This window comes from Oncorhynchus mykiss, chromosome 10 (genome assembly GCF_057628025.1).
Source record: "Oncorhynchus mykiss isolate SJ-2025 chromosome 10, ASM5762802v1, whole genome shotgun sequence".
NCBI lineage: Eukaryota > Metazoa > Chordata > Actinopteri > Salmoniformes > Salmonidae > Oncorhynchus > Oncorhynchus mykiss.
This window is the reverse complement of record NC_143031.1, coordinates 56,214,788-56,235,321: the sequence shown is the minus strand read 5'-3', so window position 1 is coordinate 56,235,321 and position 20,534 is coordinate 56,214,788. Positions and strand designations below refer to the sequence as shown.

The 20,534-nt window shown below is 42.5% G+C and overlaps 1 protein-coding gene across 12 annotated transcripts in view; it reads right to left on the bottom strand.

Annotated features, from left to right (window-relative positions):
• The window catches only part of tmem131l (transmembrane 131 like), a 101,386-nt gene that overhangs the window by 50,515 nt on the left and 30,337 nt on the right, over nt 1-20,534 (bottom strand). For 8 of the 12 annotated variants that reach the window (XM_090187167.1, XM_021619105.3, XM_021619108.3 and 5 more), the window contains exon 4: nt 2,427-2,498. The exons of the other annotated variants lie outside the window; for them this stretch is intronic. In XM_090187167.1, the coding sequence (XP_090043293.1) occupies nt 2,427-2,498 (72 nt within the window). The remainder of the gene's footprint in view (nt 1-2,426; nt 2,499-20,534) is intronic. 12 annotated transcript variants of the gene reach the window in all.

The window sequence follows — 20,534 nt, the reverse complement described above, 5'->3', positions numbered from 1 at the left end:
CTCTAGCGGACATTCCTGCAGTCAGCATGCCATTGGAAGCTCCCTCAAAACTTGAGACATCTGTGGCATTGTGTGACCATGCTGCACATTTTAGAGTGGCCTTCTATTGGGTCCAGCACAAGGTGCACCTGTGTAATGACCATGCTGTTTAATCAGTGTAGAATACTTTATCGCAATTGGACATCGACAAAGTAATATTTCTAAACTACTATGAAACTAACTTTTGTTTAAGTACAATTTAGACATTGTTACCTCATTTGCAGTTTTACCATAATTACATTCTAGTTACCACTGTAGTTATAGAGTAACTTCAGGGCAAAGTTTTTCCGATTGTGTCAACACTGACATAGCATCAACACTTGACCATGAGCTGGAAATGTCCCTTTAATAGTGATGTTTCCTCTAAGGACAGATCTAGGATCTGTCCCGCTTCCACTTCCCTCCCCCAATCCTAACCTTAACCATTAGCAGGGGGAAACGCAAATCTGACTCAAGATCAGTATCTAGGGGCAACTTAACCCTACACCATTTTATTGACTACAAGTTAGCACTTCCTAGAAACGAGGAAGTCACTTTTGCTCCTCTGACACTTCTCCGGGGCAGACATCAAAGGAGAAAACGTAACATAGTTCAGATCAACCACAAAAACGAAGCGAGCGCAGCCTGCTATTAAAAGGTCTATGGTGACCTTTGGAGCTATGCTTAGCGCTCTCCATTTAGCCTTTCAATATTTTGATGTGTTTGGAATAAAAAAGGGGGCACAGCAACGAAGGCAGGAGTCACCTGTGTCCCTCTTAAAGGAGAGGTTTGCAGATAAACTTAATAGCTGCAGGTGCAAGCTTTCCTCATGCTAGCGTCATCATAACCATAAGCCAGGAATATAGAAATACACCGGATAGTAACTTTTAGAGCTACTGTACAACGTAAAGTCATTGGATAGGTCAAACTCCATTTCCTAACGTGATTAAGTAACAGAGGAGTTTTAACCTTGCCTATTTTATAATCTAGATGTTTCCTCAATTCAACGCTGATGGCAAAAGACAGCAGAAATTCCATCCTCTTTATGCGAAGCTACTGCCTGTCTTAGCCACTCGTATCACATGACTGGGGACCTGCATTGTTGTAGGGACAGGGGGGTTTGTTGTATGTTTAAACTACGGGATGACGAGTAAATACTGCGAAAGTAGTGCACTACACATAGGGAATAGAGTGCCCATATGGCTCTGGTCAAAGTAGTGCATTATATAGGGTGCCACTGGGCTCTGGTCAAAAGTAGTGCAATATATAGGAAAGAGGGTGACATTTGGGACACATCTTCGGTCGATAAAAGGTCTGTTTGGGCATGCCTGGTTCCCTCTGTGCTGCCTGGCAAACGGAAAAAGGAGGGTGTGCTAATGTTGCATATAAACACGGTATATTGCCATTGCTGAAATTACTGGGCTGTTGGGTTAGCCTAGTTAGCGAGTGGCTAGCAAGGCTAGTGGGCGGGGATGAGGTTGAGTTTAACACCTTGTGCTGGCGTGCTTGTGTTATGGCTGCTTTTCTTGATGCCACTGTAAAACAAGGGCGTGGGATTGCATTGTTTAAACACTTCAGTCATATAGCAACCATTGTCCAAAGCAATAAGGTATGGACGAGGATACATCCTAGGTCGGACCTAGTGTTTACTAGTTTGTTAAAACGTTAGGAATGGGGTATTTCTCAGATTTAGAAACAGAAATCATTAACAAATACCTATCTTGGATACTTGGATCAATAGATAAACAAAATGGGAAATAAACAGACCTTGGAGGGAAAAAAATGTGAATATGGCTCAAAAATGAATAAATATGTCAGAGGATACATTTTTTCAGCTGCAAATAGTAGCAGTGGGGACAGCCGTCCAAGCACAACAAAGAGTCTCGCTATTCTGGTGATTGTTTTGGGAGCGGGGAGGCAAACAGCAGAGTTCTAAACGTTTCCCCTTGGGTCTGACCCTCTCCCTTATTCAGTCTCGCGCTTATGGGAAGAGAGCTGAGCTGCTCATGACCTTATTTGGTCGTCATCTGTCTGTTCCTTTGGCTTCCTCTGCGTTTAAAAGGCCCCTCTGCTTTATACAGAGAGCTTCTCCACTTCTACTGCTTTTTATCATCGTTTTCTATGCATGTGATTCTTCATGGGGGCTTCCGGTGACATAATCCAGACATGGTTAGGTAAAGGTTACAGATATTTTGTTGATTTTGGCATACGACGCTATTTCCACATTACTCTGATAACTGTCGGATTGTGATTTGGAGTTGGTGTCTTTTGCACCCACCCATGTGTACGTCTAAAATGAGGTGGTTGGTTATAGTAGCTCCAAACACGGGATTTATCAATGTCTTGACGTCGGCTTATGTTTATGAATCGTTTTCTATGAAACCAGGAAGTGAGAGAAATAAACTCACTGTGCCCCAAACTCCAGCGATGGCGGCTGGAAGCGCAGCGGCCTTCCATTCTCCGGCACATAGAATGAGGAGCTGGCGAAAGAAAGACAAAGAGAAGAACACATTTATGTACACGTACACCTATCAACTCAGTGGAGTTCCAATGGGACCTTATCCTATGAAACAAGTGAGCGCTAGGGCGACTTAGCAAAACGCTGACTCTCCTATCTAACACAGCCAGAGTGGTGGCCAAATCTCGAGTCCTCTGAGACACTTGATCGTCCTACTCGTAAAAACAAATATACATAAAAATATAACAAAAGGCAGAGAGGGGTGTCAGAGATGAATTAGGGGGATTTAAATGGAAGTCTCCCGCTTGCCAAATCCATTTCACACCCCATTGGGGGGGGCTCGAGTTGAAACACGACAAAGACAATGAGAGTTCTTTATTAAAAGAGCTGCTTTACAGTGTCTTTGGAAAACTCAAGCCGCATGTGTTGGGAGTTGGACTTAAACCTGCTTTCATCAACACCAATGTGGGTCCTTCTATTTGTGATTGGAATTCTACTCATTTCAATAAGGTAAATAATAGCCTGGTTTCTGTATGTTTAGACACCAAATAGAAGAAAAATGGGAGAGACTGCCTGGGACTTGTCCAATGAGAAATTACCTATTTTTTTTCGTTGCAAAATGTTTTAGATAGTTTTTCGTTGCCGTAATGAACATGCAGCCCTGCATTGCACTGCAAACGAGCGTCGAGGCACGCAGCAAAACAACGCAGCCAATCGCCAGTGACACCGTTACAACAGAAAGTGGGGGTTTCTAATTCTGAGCTTCAATAAGAATAGCTCTCGGACATCAGACACACACACCTCCTTCAGTTTCATATTAGAAACTCTAAACTATCAGAAGTGTGAATCCGATGTTGCCAAGGAGCCTTCAATGTTGCACAATTGCCGCAGGTACAAGTATATTCCGCTATGCATCTTATTTATCAAACGTGTACAGCGTACAGATACAGGGCCTTTGAGCGGAAAATCGGTCAGACAGCGCGAGAGCTGCGGCTACAGCATCTCAAACAGCAAACGCATACATCGGCAACAGAAGGCAGGCTTCATCACTGTCACACACCACTTTGCAATGAGCTGGAGGCAGTATGCATATACTTAATTGTTTGAAAACTGAACGTATTAATACATATTATGGAGGCATGTCTTACCTTTCTTCAAAGTAGCCTTAGCCCAAAATCAGTCCATATCAGTGGAAGCAATCATTTCATATAAACTTTATTTCACTACCCAGTAGCCACAATCCTAGTCATATTAGCAATCCGTGCTAGTTTTTGCATATTAGATCTCCCCTCTTAAAAGCATGTCTAAAGTATACTTTCATCTTGGTCACATAAAACCACTTGCATGTGCGGTGCCCTTTTGACAACTGGGTTATCCCGCTAATTGCATTATGGAACGAACATTCGCGAGTAGCCTCCTTGCAGCCCTGTGTGCATTGCTGCGCTTATAACGTGTAGAAATAGTTGGTCAACATTTTAAGCTAAACGTTGTGATCTGTTGCATCACACATTGTTATGTAGCCTACTGGTTGTATGAATTAGGGATCTATCATCTCACAACTGTCCCTGGGTCTGTTTGGAATAGGGTATTTCTTTCTAGGCAAGGTGACCAATAGAATAGGTAAACCTTTCTACTGTGGGGGATAGTAGATTGACAGGCTAGTGATTCTGCTGTTGGTTACTTGTCTTCGCGGAGGAAATGTAAATGTGGACAGTTATTCTAACATCTTCAAAGTGCACGTCAGAATCATCGTTGCATCCTCGACTTGCATGTTCTGTTAATATAAATGACCATAATCTAAATGTGTTTTTTGTCATTCTGAGCACTGTGGGTGGACGACCTAATCAGGTTACACATCCAATGCATATGGGTCCGATAATTTCTCAAATGTCCGGTAAATGAAAATCCCGTCGGGTAAATGAAAATCCCCCAAATGGATACCCTGGCTGGGTTCTAGTGTTGATAAACATGTTTATTTGACACGTTGATTGTTGGAATGGATGGGGATGCCCATCAACTAGCTCAGTGTTTCCCAATCCTAGTCCTGGGGACCCAAATTGATGGGGGCATAAAATAAATCGACAGCTACACATCGGGATAGGGTTAAAACGAGCTGCCTGCTAATTATCTATAGGCTGTGTTTCAACCTGTCAATTTCCAATTATTTTCTAACAGTTTGAATTGAAGTGTGTACCCCTCCTCATTAATTCAAATAGAAGTAGCCCATTTCAGTGTTGTTTGAGGCTTAATTTAGCTGGACAAGCTACAAGCTTCCCTCTTCGAGAAGAGCCCTTCCCCATTTCTTCTGCACAAAGTATGCAGACATTTGCAGTCTTGCACAAACTGGTACATTTTCTGACTGGCCGCTCACATTGTTGCATTGTTGTTTTCCTTACAAATAATAACTTTGGACATGTGTAAGTTGCTATCAAAGTAATTGCCTTATTTTCTGTGTATCGTGTTGTTTCTACTGTAGCATACAGTATGTATGTATGTATGTATGTATGTATGTAAGTATTCACAGTTTTATTCACGGTTTCAAGTACTGGTGACAAATAATGCATTCTGATTATTGCATAGATTGTAATGGACACCTAGGATGTGTGTAAAATACTTTCTTGGTATTTTGTTGTACTGATTATAATGAGCTACTGCTAAGCTATTTGCCAGCTATGTGTGGCGCCATGTTTGTTGACATTATACCATGCATTCTGGGTGTCACGTCTGTCAGACCAAAGATGTTATGAGGTGAAGGAATGGTTCACTTATCTTTCGAGTAAACTTCCAGAAGTGAATGAAGGAAAGTGGATGATCGTAGATGACACACCCCCTTGAGCATGCATACTGCAAACAGACCAAACTCATCTCATCTTTGGTTGACGCAAAAAAAACAAACTAAAATGGCAGCTTGCACAAACTACCCATCGTCGGATTACTTTTGATTTCTAGAAAGTGTTTAACTCAATTATTTCGATCAACTTTGAGCTCACCTGTGATGTGACGATTTATAAATAGTAACTGCCATTAGCTAATTCATATTGTGGTTTCTGTCAGCCGAAAGTGCTCTAAATAGGTAAATCTTCCCGTAGTTAGCGCTAGGACTAATGTAGCATACATTTCCCAGTTTAGATGATTGTGTATGCTGTCACTATTTCTGTGAATGTCTGAACATGACATCCAAAAATAAAAAACTGTTCACATTCAGGACATAACTTTTTATGGACTGTGTTTGTGGGAAAAAAGTGTGGCCAGCTCAAATGCTGACTGTTGCATCGATCGAAACTGGACGTTCTAATCACACTGGTTTGAGCGTACGCTGTAGAATGATCACACCCGTTTGTTGGTACATGTGAAAAGGTTAAATAGGGAGCCAATTTGTTTTCAGCACTTATTTCCATGACTGATCAAAAGCCATTTTCTTATGATCTCTCATCTCTCTGAAGCAGTGAGCAAGAGAGTTTGGAACATCGAATCGCAATCAAATCAAAGTATCAACTTGCAATAGATATAGAATCATGAAACACCAGCATCGCAACACAGGTCCCTGGCAATTCCCAGCCCTACTGGGAAACCAAATGGGTGCACACACCTGCTTCCACTTATCATGTCTTGATGAGTTGATAAGTAGAATCAGGTGGGTTAGTGTGCTGTGTTATTGCCAGGGCTAAAACTAAAATGTGCACCTCGTTGGGTCACCAGGACCAGTATTGAGAAACACTGGGCCCTAGGCTATAAGTAGCAGGCTGGTACATTGACAAATCCATGTACATCAGCTAGGCTAGACTGTCTTGAGACCATGGCAAAATCCACTTGGCTCCAGGATGAAGTTTCCACCCAAGGTACAAATCAAGGATCAGCTTTCCATCCCTCAAGCCTAACCTTAACCATTAGTGGGGGAAATGCTACACTGACCCAAGATCAGCATTTAGGGGCACCTTCCCCCTACTCCATCTTCCTGAGACTGAGTGGGTTACATTGTCTTGGCACCTGCGACAAGACGGTCAGGTTTGCACACTAAAAATGGCTCTGTTACACAAATAGCATTTTAAAAAAGAAACCCAGACACAGCCTACAACATATTGTAATGGGAACTCAGTTAGTACACATGCACCCCGCCCACTATCCCTTACTCTCTCACCAAAAATCAACTTGTGCTTTCTATCTGAATGACACACTATATGACGGCAAGTACGAGGTCATTTCTGCCACCCTGCTGCGACCAGTGCGTTGTTTGTGGTGGCCATATGTGTGTGTGACGTCCCATTCCAATGAGCACTGTGACGGAGATCCGCACTGCAGGGAGCCAGCAGCTGCTGTGTGTGAGGAGGAGAACCTGATCTGGCCCTGTTGACAGAGGGCTGACACAGCTGTTCAGTGAGTTGACGGCAGAGACGAAACACTGCTCCTGAAGACCCTAACTAGCTTTAACAATATACAGTGGCAAGAAAAAAAAAAGTGAAACCTCAATATATTTCTGCATAAATTGGTCACAAAATGTTATCTTCATCTAGGTCACAACAATAGACAAACAGTCTGCTTAAACTAATAACACAAACAATTATACGTTTTCATGTCTTTATTGAACCCAATGTGTAAACATTCACAATGCAGGGGGGAAAAGTATGTGAATCCTTGAATTTATTAACTGGTTGACCCTCCTTTGGCAGCAATAAACTCAACCAAACATTTTCTGTAGTTGTGGATCAGACCTGCACAACGGTCAGGAGGAATTTTGGACCATTCCTCGTTACATAACTGTTTCAGTTCAGCAATATTCTTGGGAGGTCTGGTGTGAACCGTTCTCTTGAAGTCATGCCACACCATCTCAATTGGATTGAGGTCAGGACTCTGACTGGGCCACTCCAGAAGGTGTATTTTCTTCTGTTGTAGCCATTCTGTTGTTGATTTACTTCCGTGTTTTGGGTCGTTGTCCTGTTGCATCACCCAACTTCAGTTGAGCTTCAATGTGTAGTTTTGCAAACAGACGTGCGGCAATGTTTTTTTGGACAGCAGTGGCTTATTCCATGGTGTCCTCCCATGAACACCATTCTTGTTTAGTGTTTTACGTTTTGTAGACTTGTCAACAAAGATGTTAGCATGTTAGGGAGTTCTGTAAGTCTTTAGCTGACACTAGGATTCTTCTTAACCTCAGTGAGCATTCTGCTCTGTGCTCTTGCAGTCATCTTTGCAGGACACCCACACCTAGGGAGAGTAGCAACCGTGGTGAAATTTCTCAATTTATAGACAATTTGTCTTACCCGGGACTGATGAACATCAAGGCTTTTAGATATACTTTTGTAACCCTTTCCAGCTTTATGCAAGTCAACAATTCTTAATCTTGGGTCTTCTGAGATCTATTTTGTTCAAGGCATGGTTCACATCAGGCAATGCTTCTTGTGAATTAGCAAACTCATTTTCGGAGTGTTTTTTTGTAGGGCAAGGCAGCTCTAGCCAACATCTCCATTCTCATCTCATTGATTGGACTCCAGGTTAGCTGACTCCTGACTCCAATTAGGTTTTGGAGAAGTCATTAGCCTAGGGGTTCACATACTTTTCCCAACCTACTTAAATGATGTATTCAAGAAAAATGATTTTATTTATCTGTTATTAATGTAAGCACACTGTCTATTGTTGTGACAGATGAAGATAAGATTTTATCTGATGACCAATTTATGCAGAAAGGGTTCAAACTTTTTCTTGCCACTGTAGGTGTAGTAGATTGCGGGGTTCACAATTATACATGAAGTTAGCATGCTCAAGTATGCTGAAGTCAGAAAAGGGAGATCTGTGTTTTAAGAATGTCATCAACATAACTCCAATCCTCGCCTATAAAAACAGACCCAAGTATACATCAACTCCCACTAACATCACCAGAACACACAGGGAAACTCTTTGAAACCTTCCTAAAGGAGCACAAACACAACACTTGGCCTGATAACAATCAAATCAACACACTGAAGCCATGTTTTCACACTTTGGAATGGACAACCTCACTCCATCAGTTCCAGATTGTCAGTTTCCTGTCCAAGCTTTCAACAGCTGGGATCTCGACTCACATACCCCGGGAGGGGCGGGAGAGACAGAGTTGAAAGAGAGGAACGGTGGATGGCTACTACTGGGGACTTATTGGATTGTACAGTGTGTACAGACCTAGCGAATGTTCTGGACCGCAGAGAGATTGTTGAACTGTATGTCCTGTTTGATGGTGCCTGTTGAGGTGACTCACATCATAAAGCAGACCAGAAGCACTGCTGGCTGTCCTTTCAGTTCTGCTGTCCTGCACTGTCCCTCACTGAGTAACAGGCTACACTGGGCCCAACGTCCTGTGGGGTGATACACTGAGGAACCTTTGGAATAGGAATTTGGTTTACTTTCAGAATTGACTGGAGATGAAATGGAACTGACCTCAACCCTGCTAATGATGGAAGCCTACAGTATAGGCTCCTAATGAGATAAAATGGATTTGAATTTGATTTGAAAACTTCTGCGACAGATTGGATTCTATTGGACTTCATATATTTATATTATTAAATATGCATCTTCTGCCATAAAACCCTAGTCCTACTCCAGACTCATGGTTCTAAAAATACTTGTATGTTAAAATGTCTTATTCGGCCTCCCGGGTGGCGCAGTGGTCTAGGGCAGTGCTAGCTGTGCCACCAGACTCTGGGTTCGCGCCCAGGCTCTGTCGCAGCCGGCCGCGACCGGGAAACCCACGGGGCGACGCACAATTGGCCTAGTGTCGTCCGGGTTAGGGAGGGTTTGGCCGCTGGGGATATCCTTGTCTCATCGTGCACTAGCGACTCCTGTGGCGGGCGGGATGCAGTGCACGCTAACCAGGTCACCAGGTGCACGGTGTTTCCTCCGACACATTGGTGCGGCTGGCTTCCGGGTTGGATGCGCGCTGTGTTAATAAAGAAGCAGTGAGGCTTGGTTGGGTTGTGTTTCGGAGGACGCATGGCTTTCGACCTTTGTCTCTCCCGAGCCCGTACGGGAGTTGTAGCGATGAGACAAGATAGTAACTACTAACAATTGGATACCACGAAATTGGGGAGAAAAGGGGGTAAAATTAAAAATAACAAATAAAAAATGTCTTCAATGGTCTCCCACGTGCAACAATTCCCCCCCAATCCCTGAGACACAGTAATCCACCTGCAGAGGTTCTGAATTTAGTTCAGACAGACACTTTGCGGGTGGTTACGAGTCGAGAGGCATTGTCCACTGGCATTGTCCCAGTCATTAACATAGAGGATAAAATAGCATGCATATATATATATATATATATATATATATATATATATATATATATATATATATTCAGGCTAGGGGTGGTTATTCACATTATCACTGCCAGTCAACTGCTACCGCCGCTTATAGCATCCTAGGGATCTGCATCGCTGGCCTGCAATGCGGTGTGCTGTGTGGAGGTATAAAAAGACAATGGGATTGGAAGGGAGGAGGGAGAGGTGAAGGGGAGAAAGTTCATGCTGTGGTCACAGGGCATTGGGTACATGAAGGGCTTGGAAAGAGAGAGAGCGAGATCCTCGACTTCGGTGATGTCATCTATAAAATAGCCTCCAACACTCTACTCAACAAACTGGATGCAGTCTATCACAGTGCCATCCGTTTTGTCACCAAAGCCCCATACACTACCCATCATTGCGACCTGTACGCTCTCGTTGGTTGGCCCTCGCGTCATACCCGTCGCCAAACCTACAGATTACCTACAAGTCTCTGCTCGGTAAAGCCCCGCCTTATCTCAGCTCACTGGTCACCATAGCAGCACCCACTCGAAGCACGCGCTCCAGCAGATATATCTCACTGGTCACCCCCAAAGCCAATTCCTCCTTTGGTCGTCTTTCCTTCCAGTTCTCTGCTGCCCATGACTGGAACGAATTCAAAAAGTTTCTGAAGCTGGAGACTCACATCTCCCTCACTAGCTTTAAGCACCAGCTGTCAGAGCAGCTCACAGATCACTGCACCTGTACATAGCCCATCTGTAAACAGCCCATCTATCTACCTACCTCATCCCCATACTAGGTATTTATTTATTTAGCCCGTTTGCACCCCAGTATCTCTACCTGCACATTCATCTTCTGCCGATCTACCATTCCAGTGTTTAATTGCTGTATTGTAATTACTTCGCCACCATGGCCCATTTATTTCCTTAACTTACCTCATTTGCACTCACTGTATATAGACTTTTTGTTTTTAAATGTTTTACTGTCTTATTGACTATGTTTTGTTTATTCCATGTGTAACTCTGTTGTTGTATGTGTCGAATTGCTACGCTTTATCTTGGCCAGGTCGCCGTTGCAAATGAGAACTTGTTCTCAACTAGCCTACCTGGTTAAATAAAGGTGAAATAAAAAAATAAAATATACATTTGTGGAATTAAATTGGCAGCATACAGATGCAGAGCCTTTAAGTGTAAAATCTGTCAAATTGCACTAAATGAAATGTAAACGTGGACAGTTATTCTAACATCTTCAAAGTACACGTCAGAATTCAGTAAGAAGGACCGCACATCGTTGCATCCTCGACTTGCATGTACTGTTAATATACATGACCATAATCCAAATGTGATTTCTGTCGTCATTCTGAGCAACGTGGGTGGAAGGCCTTATCAGGTCACGCACCCAATGCATATGGGTCCGGTACATTTCTGAAATTTCCGGTAAATTAAAAATGTTGCCGCTCAAATGCCCGGTGCCACAGTTTCCTAAACAAAACCCTGCTCCAAACTGAGGCAGGACATGTCTTGTGCGAGCTACTTCCCTCAAAAAAAAAAAAAACACTGACGGATGAGTGCCCAGTGAGTCAGGAGGCTTGCCACAGCCAGTGTAAAAATATATAGCCTAGAACAGCCCAAGGCCATCCACTTTGCCAACCTGATCCTAGAGATGAAATCAAAATGATGAAATCTACATTCTGCCTCAAGGTAACCCTCTCACAGCTAGCTTGCGACATCAACAGCTACATTAACATCAAGCTACATGTAGGCTACGGATGTAGCGACAACAAGATACAAGTCAATTCTAGACAACAACACAATCAGGACTTACAAGTTTTTGGTAACTCGGTACGACAAAATAGGCTACATTGTTAACTCGTCTTTAACATGTACCGAATGTGATCTGATCAGAATCACATTGAAGCTTTCTGACAAAAAAATAATTCCCAGGCTACATGTATGAAAGAGGACACAATCCAGCCCACACAATCTAGGCTGCAATGGGGGTGTCTAACATTTACAGTCTTTGCTGAGACATGTTTTAAGTTGCAGGATTTGCATAGCGTTGAAGGTTACAACAATTCATCTGTCATCCGACGTGCCAAGAAAGATCAGCCGTCTCCATTTTCACATTATCTGCATTTTGACTAGAATGAAGAGACATTCGTGGGAATGAAGAGTTTTGAGGAGAGAACAGTTAGGTCTTAAATAGCTTGCAGACATCTGAAATGCACCATGGAATAAATGTGCTTGAAAAGACAAGACTTGTACGTAACTCAAAACCACCCATCTCCTTAGATACCCTACTTTTACCTTGGTATCTACACATTCACATGGACAGTGTGAAACTGTTGCTCAATATGTACACTGAGCCAAAATATAAAACAAAAAAGGCAACAATTTCTTTGATTTTACTGAATTTACAGTTCATATGAGGAAATCAGTCAATTGAAATAAATTCATTAGGCCCTAATCTATAGATTTCACATAACTGGGAATACAGATATGCATCTGTTGGTCAGATACCGTAACAAAAAAAATAAAAATGGGCCTCACAATCGTGTCACGGTATTTTTGTGCATTCAAATTGCCATCGGTAAATAAAATTGTGTTCATTGTCAGTAGCTTATGCCTGCCCATACCATAACCCCCCCATGGGGCACTTTGTTCACAATGTTATCAGCAAACCGCTCCCCCACGCAACGCCATACACGTGGTCTGCTGTTGTGAAGCCGGTTGGACATACTGCCAAATTCTCTAAAACGATGTTGGAGGCGGCTTATGGTAAAGAAATGAACATTCAAATCTCTGGCAACAGCTGTGGTGGACATTCCTGCAGTCAGCATGACAATTGCACGCTCCCTCAACTTGAGACATCTGAGGCATTGTGTTGTCTGTCAAAACTTAATTTTATAGACTGGCCTTTTATTGTCCTCAGCACAAGGTGCACCTTTGTAATAATCATGCTGTTTAATCAGCTTTTTGATATACCACCCATCAGGTGGATGGATTATCTTGGCAAAGAAGAAATGCTCACTAACAGGGATGTAAAAAATGTTGTGCATACCATTTGAGAAAAATAAGCTTTTGGGCATATGGAACATTTCTGGGATCTTTTGTTTCAGCTCATGAAACATGGAACATATTGCGTTTATATTTTTATTTAGTGTAGTAACTTCAGTCAACTAAAATTTCCCTATGTCACGAAAACAGTAATGAGCCTAAAAAGCAGCTCCCTGAGAGAAAAACGAGAGAGACGGAGAGAGTGTCTACAACCTGTACAGGTTTCAACAGGAAGTTGGGGTTAATTTGAATATTGCAGGTGCCCACTGTTTCGCTCTGTCCTTTACAGCCTAATTGGGCCCAAACAGATTTCATCACGGCGCAGACTGTTGACAGGGAACAGAGTTTACATACAGGAAGGTCTCTTCTGACTTGGGTTGTATTCATTAGGGCACGCAACGAAAAATGTTTGAAAATGTTTCGCAACAGAAAACGATACTGACCGTTTATTATTGGACAAGCCCAGGAAGTCCCTTCCCGTTTCAGTCGTTTCTTTAGTTTGGTGCCTAATGAACAACAACTATGCACCTCGTGATTGTGATTGTATAACATTTCAAAATGCAATTGCGGGTATTAAAGATATTTAAAGAACGATCATTGGGCTCAAAGCACACTGTTTATAATCAAGATATCTGATATGGCTTTGAAATAAAGAGCGAGCAAAATTTCACATTGGCCATCGTGAGTGCACTTATTTTATTTAACCTTAAATTTAACTAAGCAAGTCAAATTCTTATTTACAGTGACGGCCTACCCCGGCCAAACCCTAACGACGCTGGGCCAATTGTGCACCGCCCAATCCCAGCCGGTTGTGATACAGCCTGGAATCGAACCAGGGTCTGTAGTGTCACCTCTGCGATGCAATGCTTAGACCACTGCTCCACTCGAGTGCCACTCACTAGGGCACATTGCAAAGTTATTTTTAGGACATTACATTTACTGTTAGATGAATACATAGGCCAAAATATAATAGTCCACACAAAGGCAAAATCTAATGAAAAATGTAAATAACAAAACAATTATAATAACATTGACAGTAAAATAATTAAAGCCATATTGTCAACCCAAAATTCCTGACAATCACTGCAGTAGGTCTCAAAAACCTGCTCAACTTAATATCTTCCAAAATTACACTACGCCAGTGCACTTTCAGCAATGTATGATGATAGCCAAGTAGGGGGAAAAAAGCAATGGCAAAACTCGCCTACACCCCTTTGTGGTCGGTCATACAGCATAACCAACTCGTGAAGAGAGTGAAGCTCAGAGATAAGAATTTGAGACTGTGGCAGTTGGCAAATTCTGTTGGCGACCGTCTTGTATCCAACTCCCTCATCTGTGCGAGCGCAATGATCGGGTGTCTGTTTCACGGCTCCAATGACCTGCCTGTAGGGGAGAGGAGAGCTCTGGCATTAGCGCTGTGTGCTAGCTAATTAAAGGGGGAAACCTAGTCAGTTGTACAACTGAAATGTGTCTTCCGCATAATAATGTTGTTCCTAAACCCTCTGAATCAGAGAGGTGCAGGGGGCTGCCTTAAATCGAAAACCACGTCTTCGGCGCCCGGGGAACAATGTGTTAACTGCCTTGCTCAGGTCAGCTTGGGGATTCAAACCAGCAACCTGTCAGTTACTGGCCCAACACTCTAACCACTAGACTACCTGCCGCCCCAGGAAGGAGGGAGGAAGAAAGAGAGCTAAATATATCTACGGTGAAACAAAGCTATCATAAGTGAGCATTACAATATGAAAGCCCGGCTAGAACACTAGTTATTAGCGTCCCTCTTGCTCTCGCCAATACAATGTGCTATTATGGTGAGACAAAGCTTTTTCCCCACCGCCAAAGGAGATGAGAAGTAGTAGAGTAAAAGGTGGGGGACGACGTCATTATATCCGAGTAGCCCCTATTGTTCTAGTCTGTAAGACCTCTCCCACTGGGATCATTATGACACATCACCGGCAACGTGAAGCAGGAAGGGAAAAACCAATGGCTATTCAAAAGATATTGAGGCTGAAGAGGCTTAATAGGTCAATGACAACAAACTGAAATCCATTTATACTGGAAAACACCCATTTTTTTTTTGATATTTCAAATCATGATGATTCTTCAGCATAACTTAAAACAGGTAAAACTACCTGCAGAACAAAATCATTTATTTTATACCCTTAAAATCTCAATTTGTACTGAGATTTGAAGGGTTAACTTCTGGCTAGTGGGCCTAAATACCTCACTGAGGGGCTGCTGGTGGTGGGTCTATCTGCGTCATGGTGAGCAATAGGAGGCTTGGCTGGCTCCGGGGACGCTGGAGAGGAGAGTGGGTGCAGGAACGGCAGGAGGTGTGAAAATTAGCACTCCCCACCGCTCAGCTGCCAGCTTTGCACTGGGTCATTGCAGATAGGGAGCGAGAGAGGGAGGGAAGGAGAGACGAGCGGGCAGAAATAGGGGAAAGGGAGACGTGCACGCAAAGCCGCATACACACAATACACACCCACATATAGCCTAAAAAAGGGTTTGATACGGCTCTCTATACATTGAGGCCTATCAGTTCAGAAAAGCGCTTTAGCATAATGGACTCATAGCAACAGCTGCTACGCAGAGAACGCCATGGGAGATCTTCTGAGCAGTATTGACCATTTTCATGCCAAAGCTAATATGACACTGCTTCAGCACACTGAAAGCCACAGGTTTGACTGACAAGTCAATTCCTTTCATGAGAGAACATTACCATCACTCCTCGGCTCAAAACGTAAAATCACTACCCATTAGATTTAAAGTAAGCATGATCTTGCTTTTCCCCTTATTTAGGGCAATATTGGTTCCTTTTCATTTCTGTGTTTCTGCTTGGTTTGGCATGAATTGCACATGATTGATTTAGCCCAAGGAATGATCTCACTCTTACGCCTCGATCACACCGACATCGCTATAGCGGAAAAATGGTACGCGGCATCATCTGGATATGTGTGCAACAAAAAGTTCAACATTCACCTTCTGCTACCATTTGTCAAGTCGTCTACGCATACAGTTGGATTGCACACGTTCGATAAATCCAACGTAGGCCCCACACAGAACGCACTGCAACGCAACGCTGCAAGGAAAACGCAGCGTTCCATTGGAAATTAACGTACTTCTGGTGTATCAAAATGCAATGACGCTGTCGGTGTGATCGACGCGTTCGCCCGTGCTAAGTGCGTCTGTGCGTGGGCCTCTGTGCGTGCGCCTGACTCAGCATGCTAAATGCAGAGACTTCACACACAGCTTCAATACCCACTTCGCTGTAGCAGGGAGAGAAAAAAAACCACAACCAACTGCAAAAGGGGGGCGATGTCATCACCTGCCCAAACGCTAAAAAATACCACACATTGAGGTTAATAGTCAATAGTAGGGTCCTAGGGCGCTGGTCAAATGCAGTGCACGACATAGGGAATAGGGTGCCATTTGTGACACATCCCTTATACTATCTATAAGGAAGTGAATACAGAGTGGAGTGAATTAATACCCCAGTTAATGTTCATGTATCATGTTCATACTACTTAGATCATCGTTCACACTCTAGATAGATCAGAGGTGACAGAAGTTCACAGTTCATGGGCAATGCCAATGCCATGTGTGTATTTGAATTGGCAATGCACACAACAGTGTCATCCACCAGGCCTAGCCTAAACATTAGGTCGATAGTTACAGTACATATCGGGATCATATTTTTGACAATATATCATATTGCAGGGGTCTCAAACCTTTTCTAGTATGAGCTACTTAAAAAAACAAAACAGTAAAAGTGTCATGAGCTACTCATTTTATTCTAGCTTTCAAATAAGTGTACAAGAGAACATAAACTATGTTCTGTCAATATACCTGGTAAAATAATGGTTCATAAACAACTAGAAAATCGGTGATATATTTTCAAAAATTGTGTTCAGTTTTGTTTTTCAATCTTAAAATTATTGCGCATACAGCAAGTGATGAAATTGCTGTCTAATGTGCCGGTCTAGTGATGGTTCTGTAGTGCTGCTGCTTCACTTCAAAATTTGCAAATAATAGATACAAATGATATATTTACTCATGATATACTTCTGCCAGGTAAGCTTCATTTGCAGTTAACATTTCATTGATAAGGTTTAGGGGAAAGTATTTCTGTCATGCCAAAAGACTTATCAGATCAACTGGCTACACACGGACTGACAAACAAATGTGCGCATCACATAGACGGGCAATATTGCTGGAAAGCAATTGGCAGACATTGTGTAAGGTTTGACTTTTTAAGCCAATAGTGGCTAACAGGTGTGGGATAATGTCAAAGCTGTGTTGATTAGATAGTAGCTGGGAGCTTACGGTGTCTGATACTTGTGAGATTTGTTTGATAGTTTGGGGTGGAAACGCATAAAAATTGAATGCACTTTCAAAATAGTATGGCGAGCTACCTGTTGCTTGGCGATCAACCTGTTGGAGACCCGTTATATCGTATCGTTTTGACAATATAGCAGTATTATTTTTGCTCTAGTTGGCTGTACCTACCCCAATTGTTTTAGGAATTTTTACATTTTATTCATTTAGCAGACACTCCTATCCAGAGCGACTTACATATATTTTTGTACTCTCTCATACTGGTCCCTCAGGGGATTCGAACCCACAACCCTGGTGTTGCAAGCGCCATGCTCTACCAACAGCCACACGGGAGGACTGTTCTCCATCGTTTAGCACTTATTTCTATGACTGATCAAAACTTGTTGTTTTCTCATGGCTCTCTCGTTCCTCTGCAGCAGACATATGGTGAGCAATATGTTTGGAACGTCAAATTGCAATAAAATCCATGTATCAAATCGTGAGAGCTGCAATACATATCGTATCGGCACCTAAGTATCGTGATAATATCGTACTGTGATAATATCGTGAGATCCATGGCAATTCCCAGCCCTAATAGTAAGGCAATGATGGATGCTGATAGTTACAGGGATGCAAACTGTTGAGGTGACTTTTTGTTGCATATAATTTGCACATTTTCATAGAATAACAAGTACACAATACATATTTCAACAATCTCAACTCTGGCAACGTGTTTATGGTAGGATGGCATTGCTTAATTGATTACGTGGGTTGAATTTCATCCATAGAAGTGTATTGTGCCATATCACGTGTTGCTGTACTCCTGAGCAGCATGATTTTCCATGTCTTTATGTTTGGCAAGACAGCTCTGCATGGCTGCTTCTCACTGTAGTAGGTTGTAGTCTATATTTTGGTTATTTGGATCTCCATTCGCCTTTTATTTACTCCGTTTGTTTACTGTTAATGTAACTAACCTAAACATAGATTTTGTCATGCCTTTATCCATCTGATATTTTGCTTTCTACCTACTTGGTACCACTTTTGTGCTATTCGCATTCATTTATTCACAGCTGTGTTGGTATTCCAAGCCAAACTGCTATTCAGTATTTTTGTTTGCGCGCATTAATAACTAGTCTACTACTTTCAGCATTTAGTTTGCATTATTTTAGTAATAGCGTGTAGGGCGCTGTCAAGTCTGCTGATACAGCGCAGTGGAGATTGGCATGAAATCTGTAGCCTACATGTCACTTCAAAAGCAATTAATTGTCTCAGAGAGATTTGAACTTTGTTTATTGTGGTATAGTGTGATATAAGCAGAATTCAATACAATTCCAATGCAAGAACCCCCTAAAAACGGTGTCCCCTTGGCCACTTTACCATGGCGCCGGGTCTGGAGAGAAGCAGATAAGTAGACAAATGGCTGGTTAGGGGATGCGGCTGGCTGCTCACACGCTCATTCAGATATGACATCTGACATCACGCTCTGAAATCTGATATTCTATGTGTAGGACACACAGGGATGCATTCTGTGTTCAGTCATTAATTCTGTAATGAGAAACATGCACCATTATTCATTGGCGGGTGGTAATGTTAGCTTGCCGTCTTAGGTGCTAATGTAGCTAGCTAGCTAACGTTAACAGCTTTGTGTGAAATAATTTGCGCTATTGAAACATTCACGCAACTAAAATTTGCTTCTATCAACTATAACCGCAACATTATTTCTAACACAGGTTGCTTAAATCGCGTTGCATTCCAAATTTCCCAGTCAGGAACAAAGTTTCTTGAGTGGAGTGAGTGATGACACAGCTGCCATGCAACATGAAACATTCACCACCCCCATGTGCCAAGTCGATGAGAATAAGGTCTTAAGCAGCCTATAACAAAATCTTAAGGAACATCCCAGTCTTTTGCACAAGCACTTAAAATGTACAGTAGGCAGCAACATCCAGTTGAGAAATAGCTGAAATCCACACTATGGCACACTCTTACGCTCACACTTCCTGGCTATGGCATCACTTCCTCCCACAATATTTCCACTTTGGTGGTCAAACAAATAAATAAATATAAAAGGGCATTTAAACGATACAGATATCTTCAACACCACAGAAGTGGTTACTATAATGAACAAATCTCTAAACGCAACATGCAACGATTTTACTGAGTTACAGTTCATATAAGCAAATAAGTCATTTGAAATAAATTCATTAGGCCCTAATCTATGGATTTCACATGACTGGGCAGGGGCGCAGGCATGGGTGTGCCCACCCGGGTAGGCCCAGACAATCAGAATGAGTTTTTCCACACAAAGGGGCTTTTCTTACTAACAGAAATACTCCTCAGTTTCATCAGCTGTCAGGGTAGCTGGTCTCACACGATCCCACAGATGAAGAAGGCGGATTTGGAGGTCCTGGGCTGTCATGTTTACACGTGGTCTATTGCCAAATTATCTGAAACAACGCTGGGAGGTGGCTTATGTATGAGAAATGAACATTAAAATACACACAATTACAGAAATAAGCTTTTTGTGCATATGGAACACTTCTGGGATCTTTTATTTCAGCTCATGAAACACTTTACATGTTGTGTTTATATTTTGGTTCAGTAGAAATATTGTCTGCATTGTGCTCCGTCTAAATTAGCCTTTCAATATTTTCTGGTGCCTACCAAATATAGTCTAAGACTACAAAACAATATGCTGAGACTCAAAGCAGTATTTAGCAACAAACAATAAGGAACTAGCAGAGTGACCAATTCACATTAAGAAACACTGCTCTACAAATATTGGGAGCTTCCTCCCTGACCATGTGTAACAAGTAAAAAAACAAAACAAGGAGCCAAATGTCCCTTGTTTCAATAGAAGTGTAAGGGCTGTACTTCAAGTCGAACCCAGGACACCAATCAATGTGAGTCAGGCCATTGTTATTCTCCATTACATAAGGGCTGCTCTCTACCTCTTATCTCCGTCAGTCCACAGTCATAATCGCTAGTTAGTTCATACCCTGTCAGATAGCATTAACCCCAGCTGTTTGTCAACGCCGAATAGGTGCGTGCACAGGGAAAGTGAACTTGGGAGGGGGGGGGGGGGGGACAAGCAAACCTTTTAGGATGACGACACTGCACGCTCCCTCACTCTCAGACACACAGGGTCAGGTGGCTTTATATATGTCTACTGTTTGTTGAAGGAGGAGAGAGCAGAGCTACCCTTGCACGAAGCTGCGTGTTTATTTTCAAAAAGCCACAGCCCCTTCACAGCAAGCATGGTGTGTGCCTCAGACCTTGTTTTTGTCCACAGACAGTGCAGAAATAAGTTGTGTTCGGTCATCATTTGATCCCCGGATCTACCTAAATAAAGTAAACATTAGCGGTGACCTTATTTGAACCAGTTAAACCGTCAAACATGCTTCAAGGGTGAGGACCAGCCGAGAAAATTGGTCAGCTGTTCATACG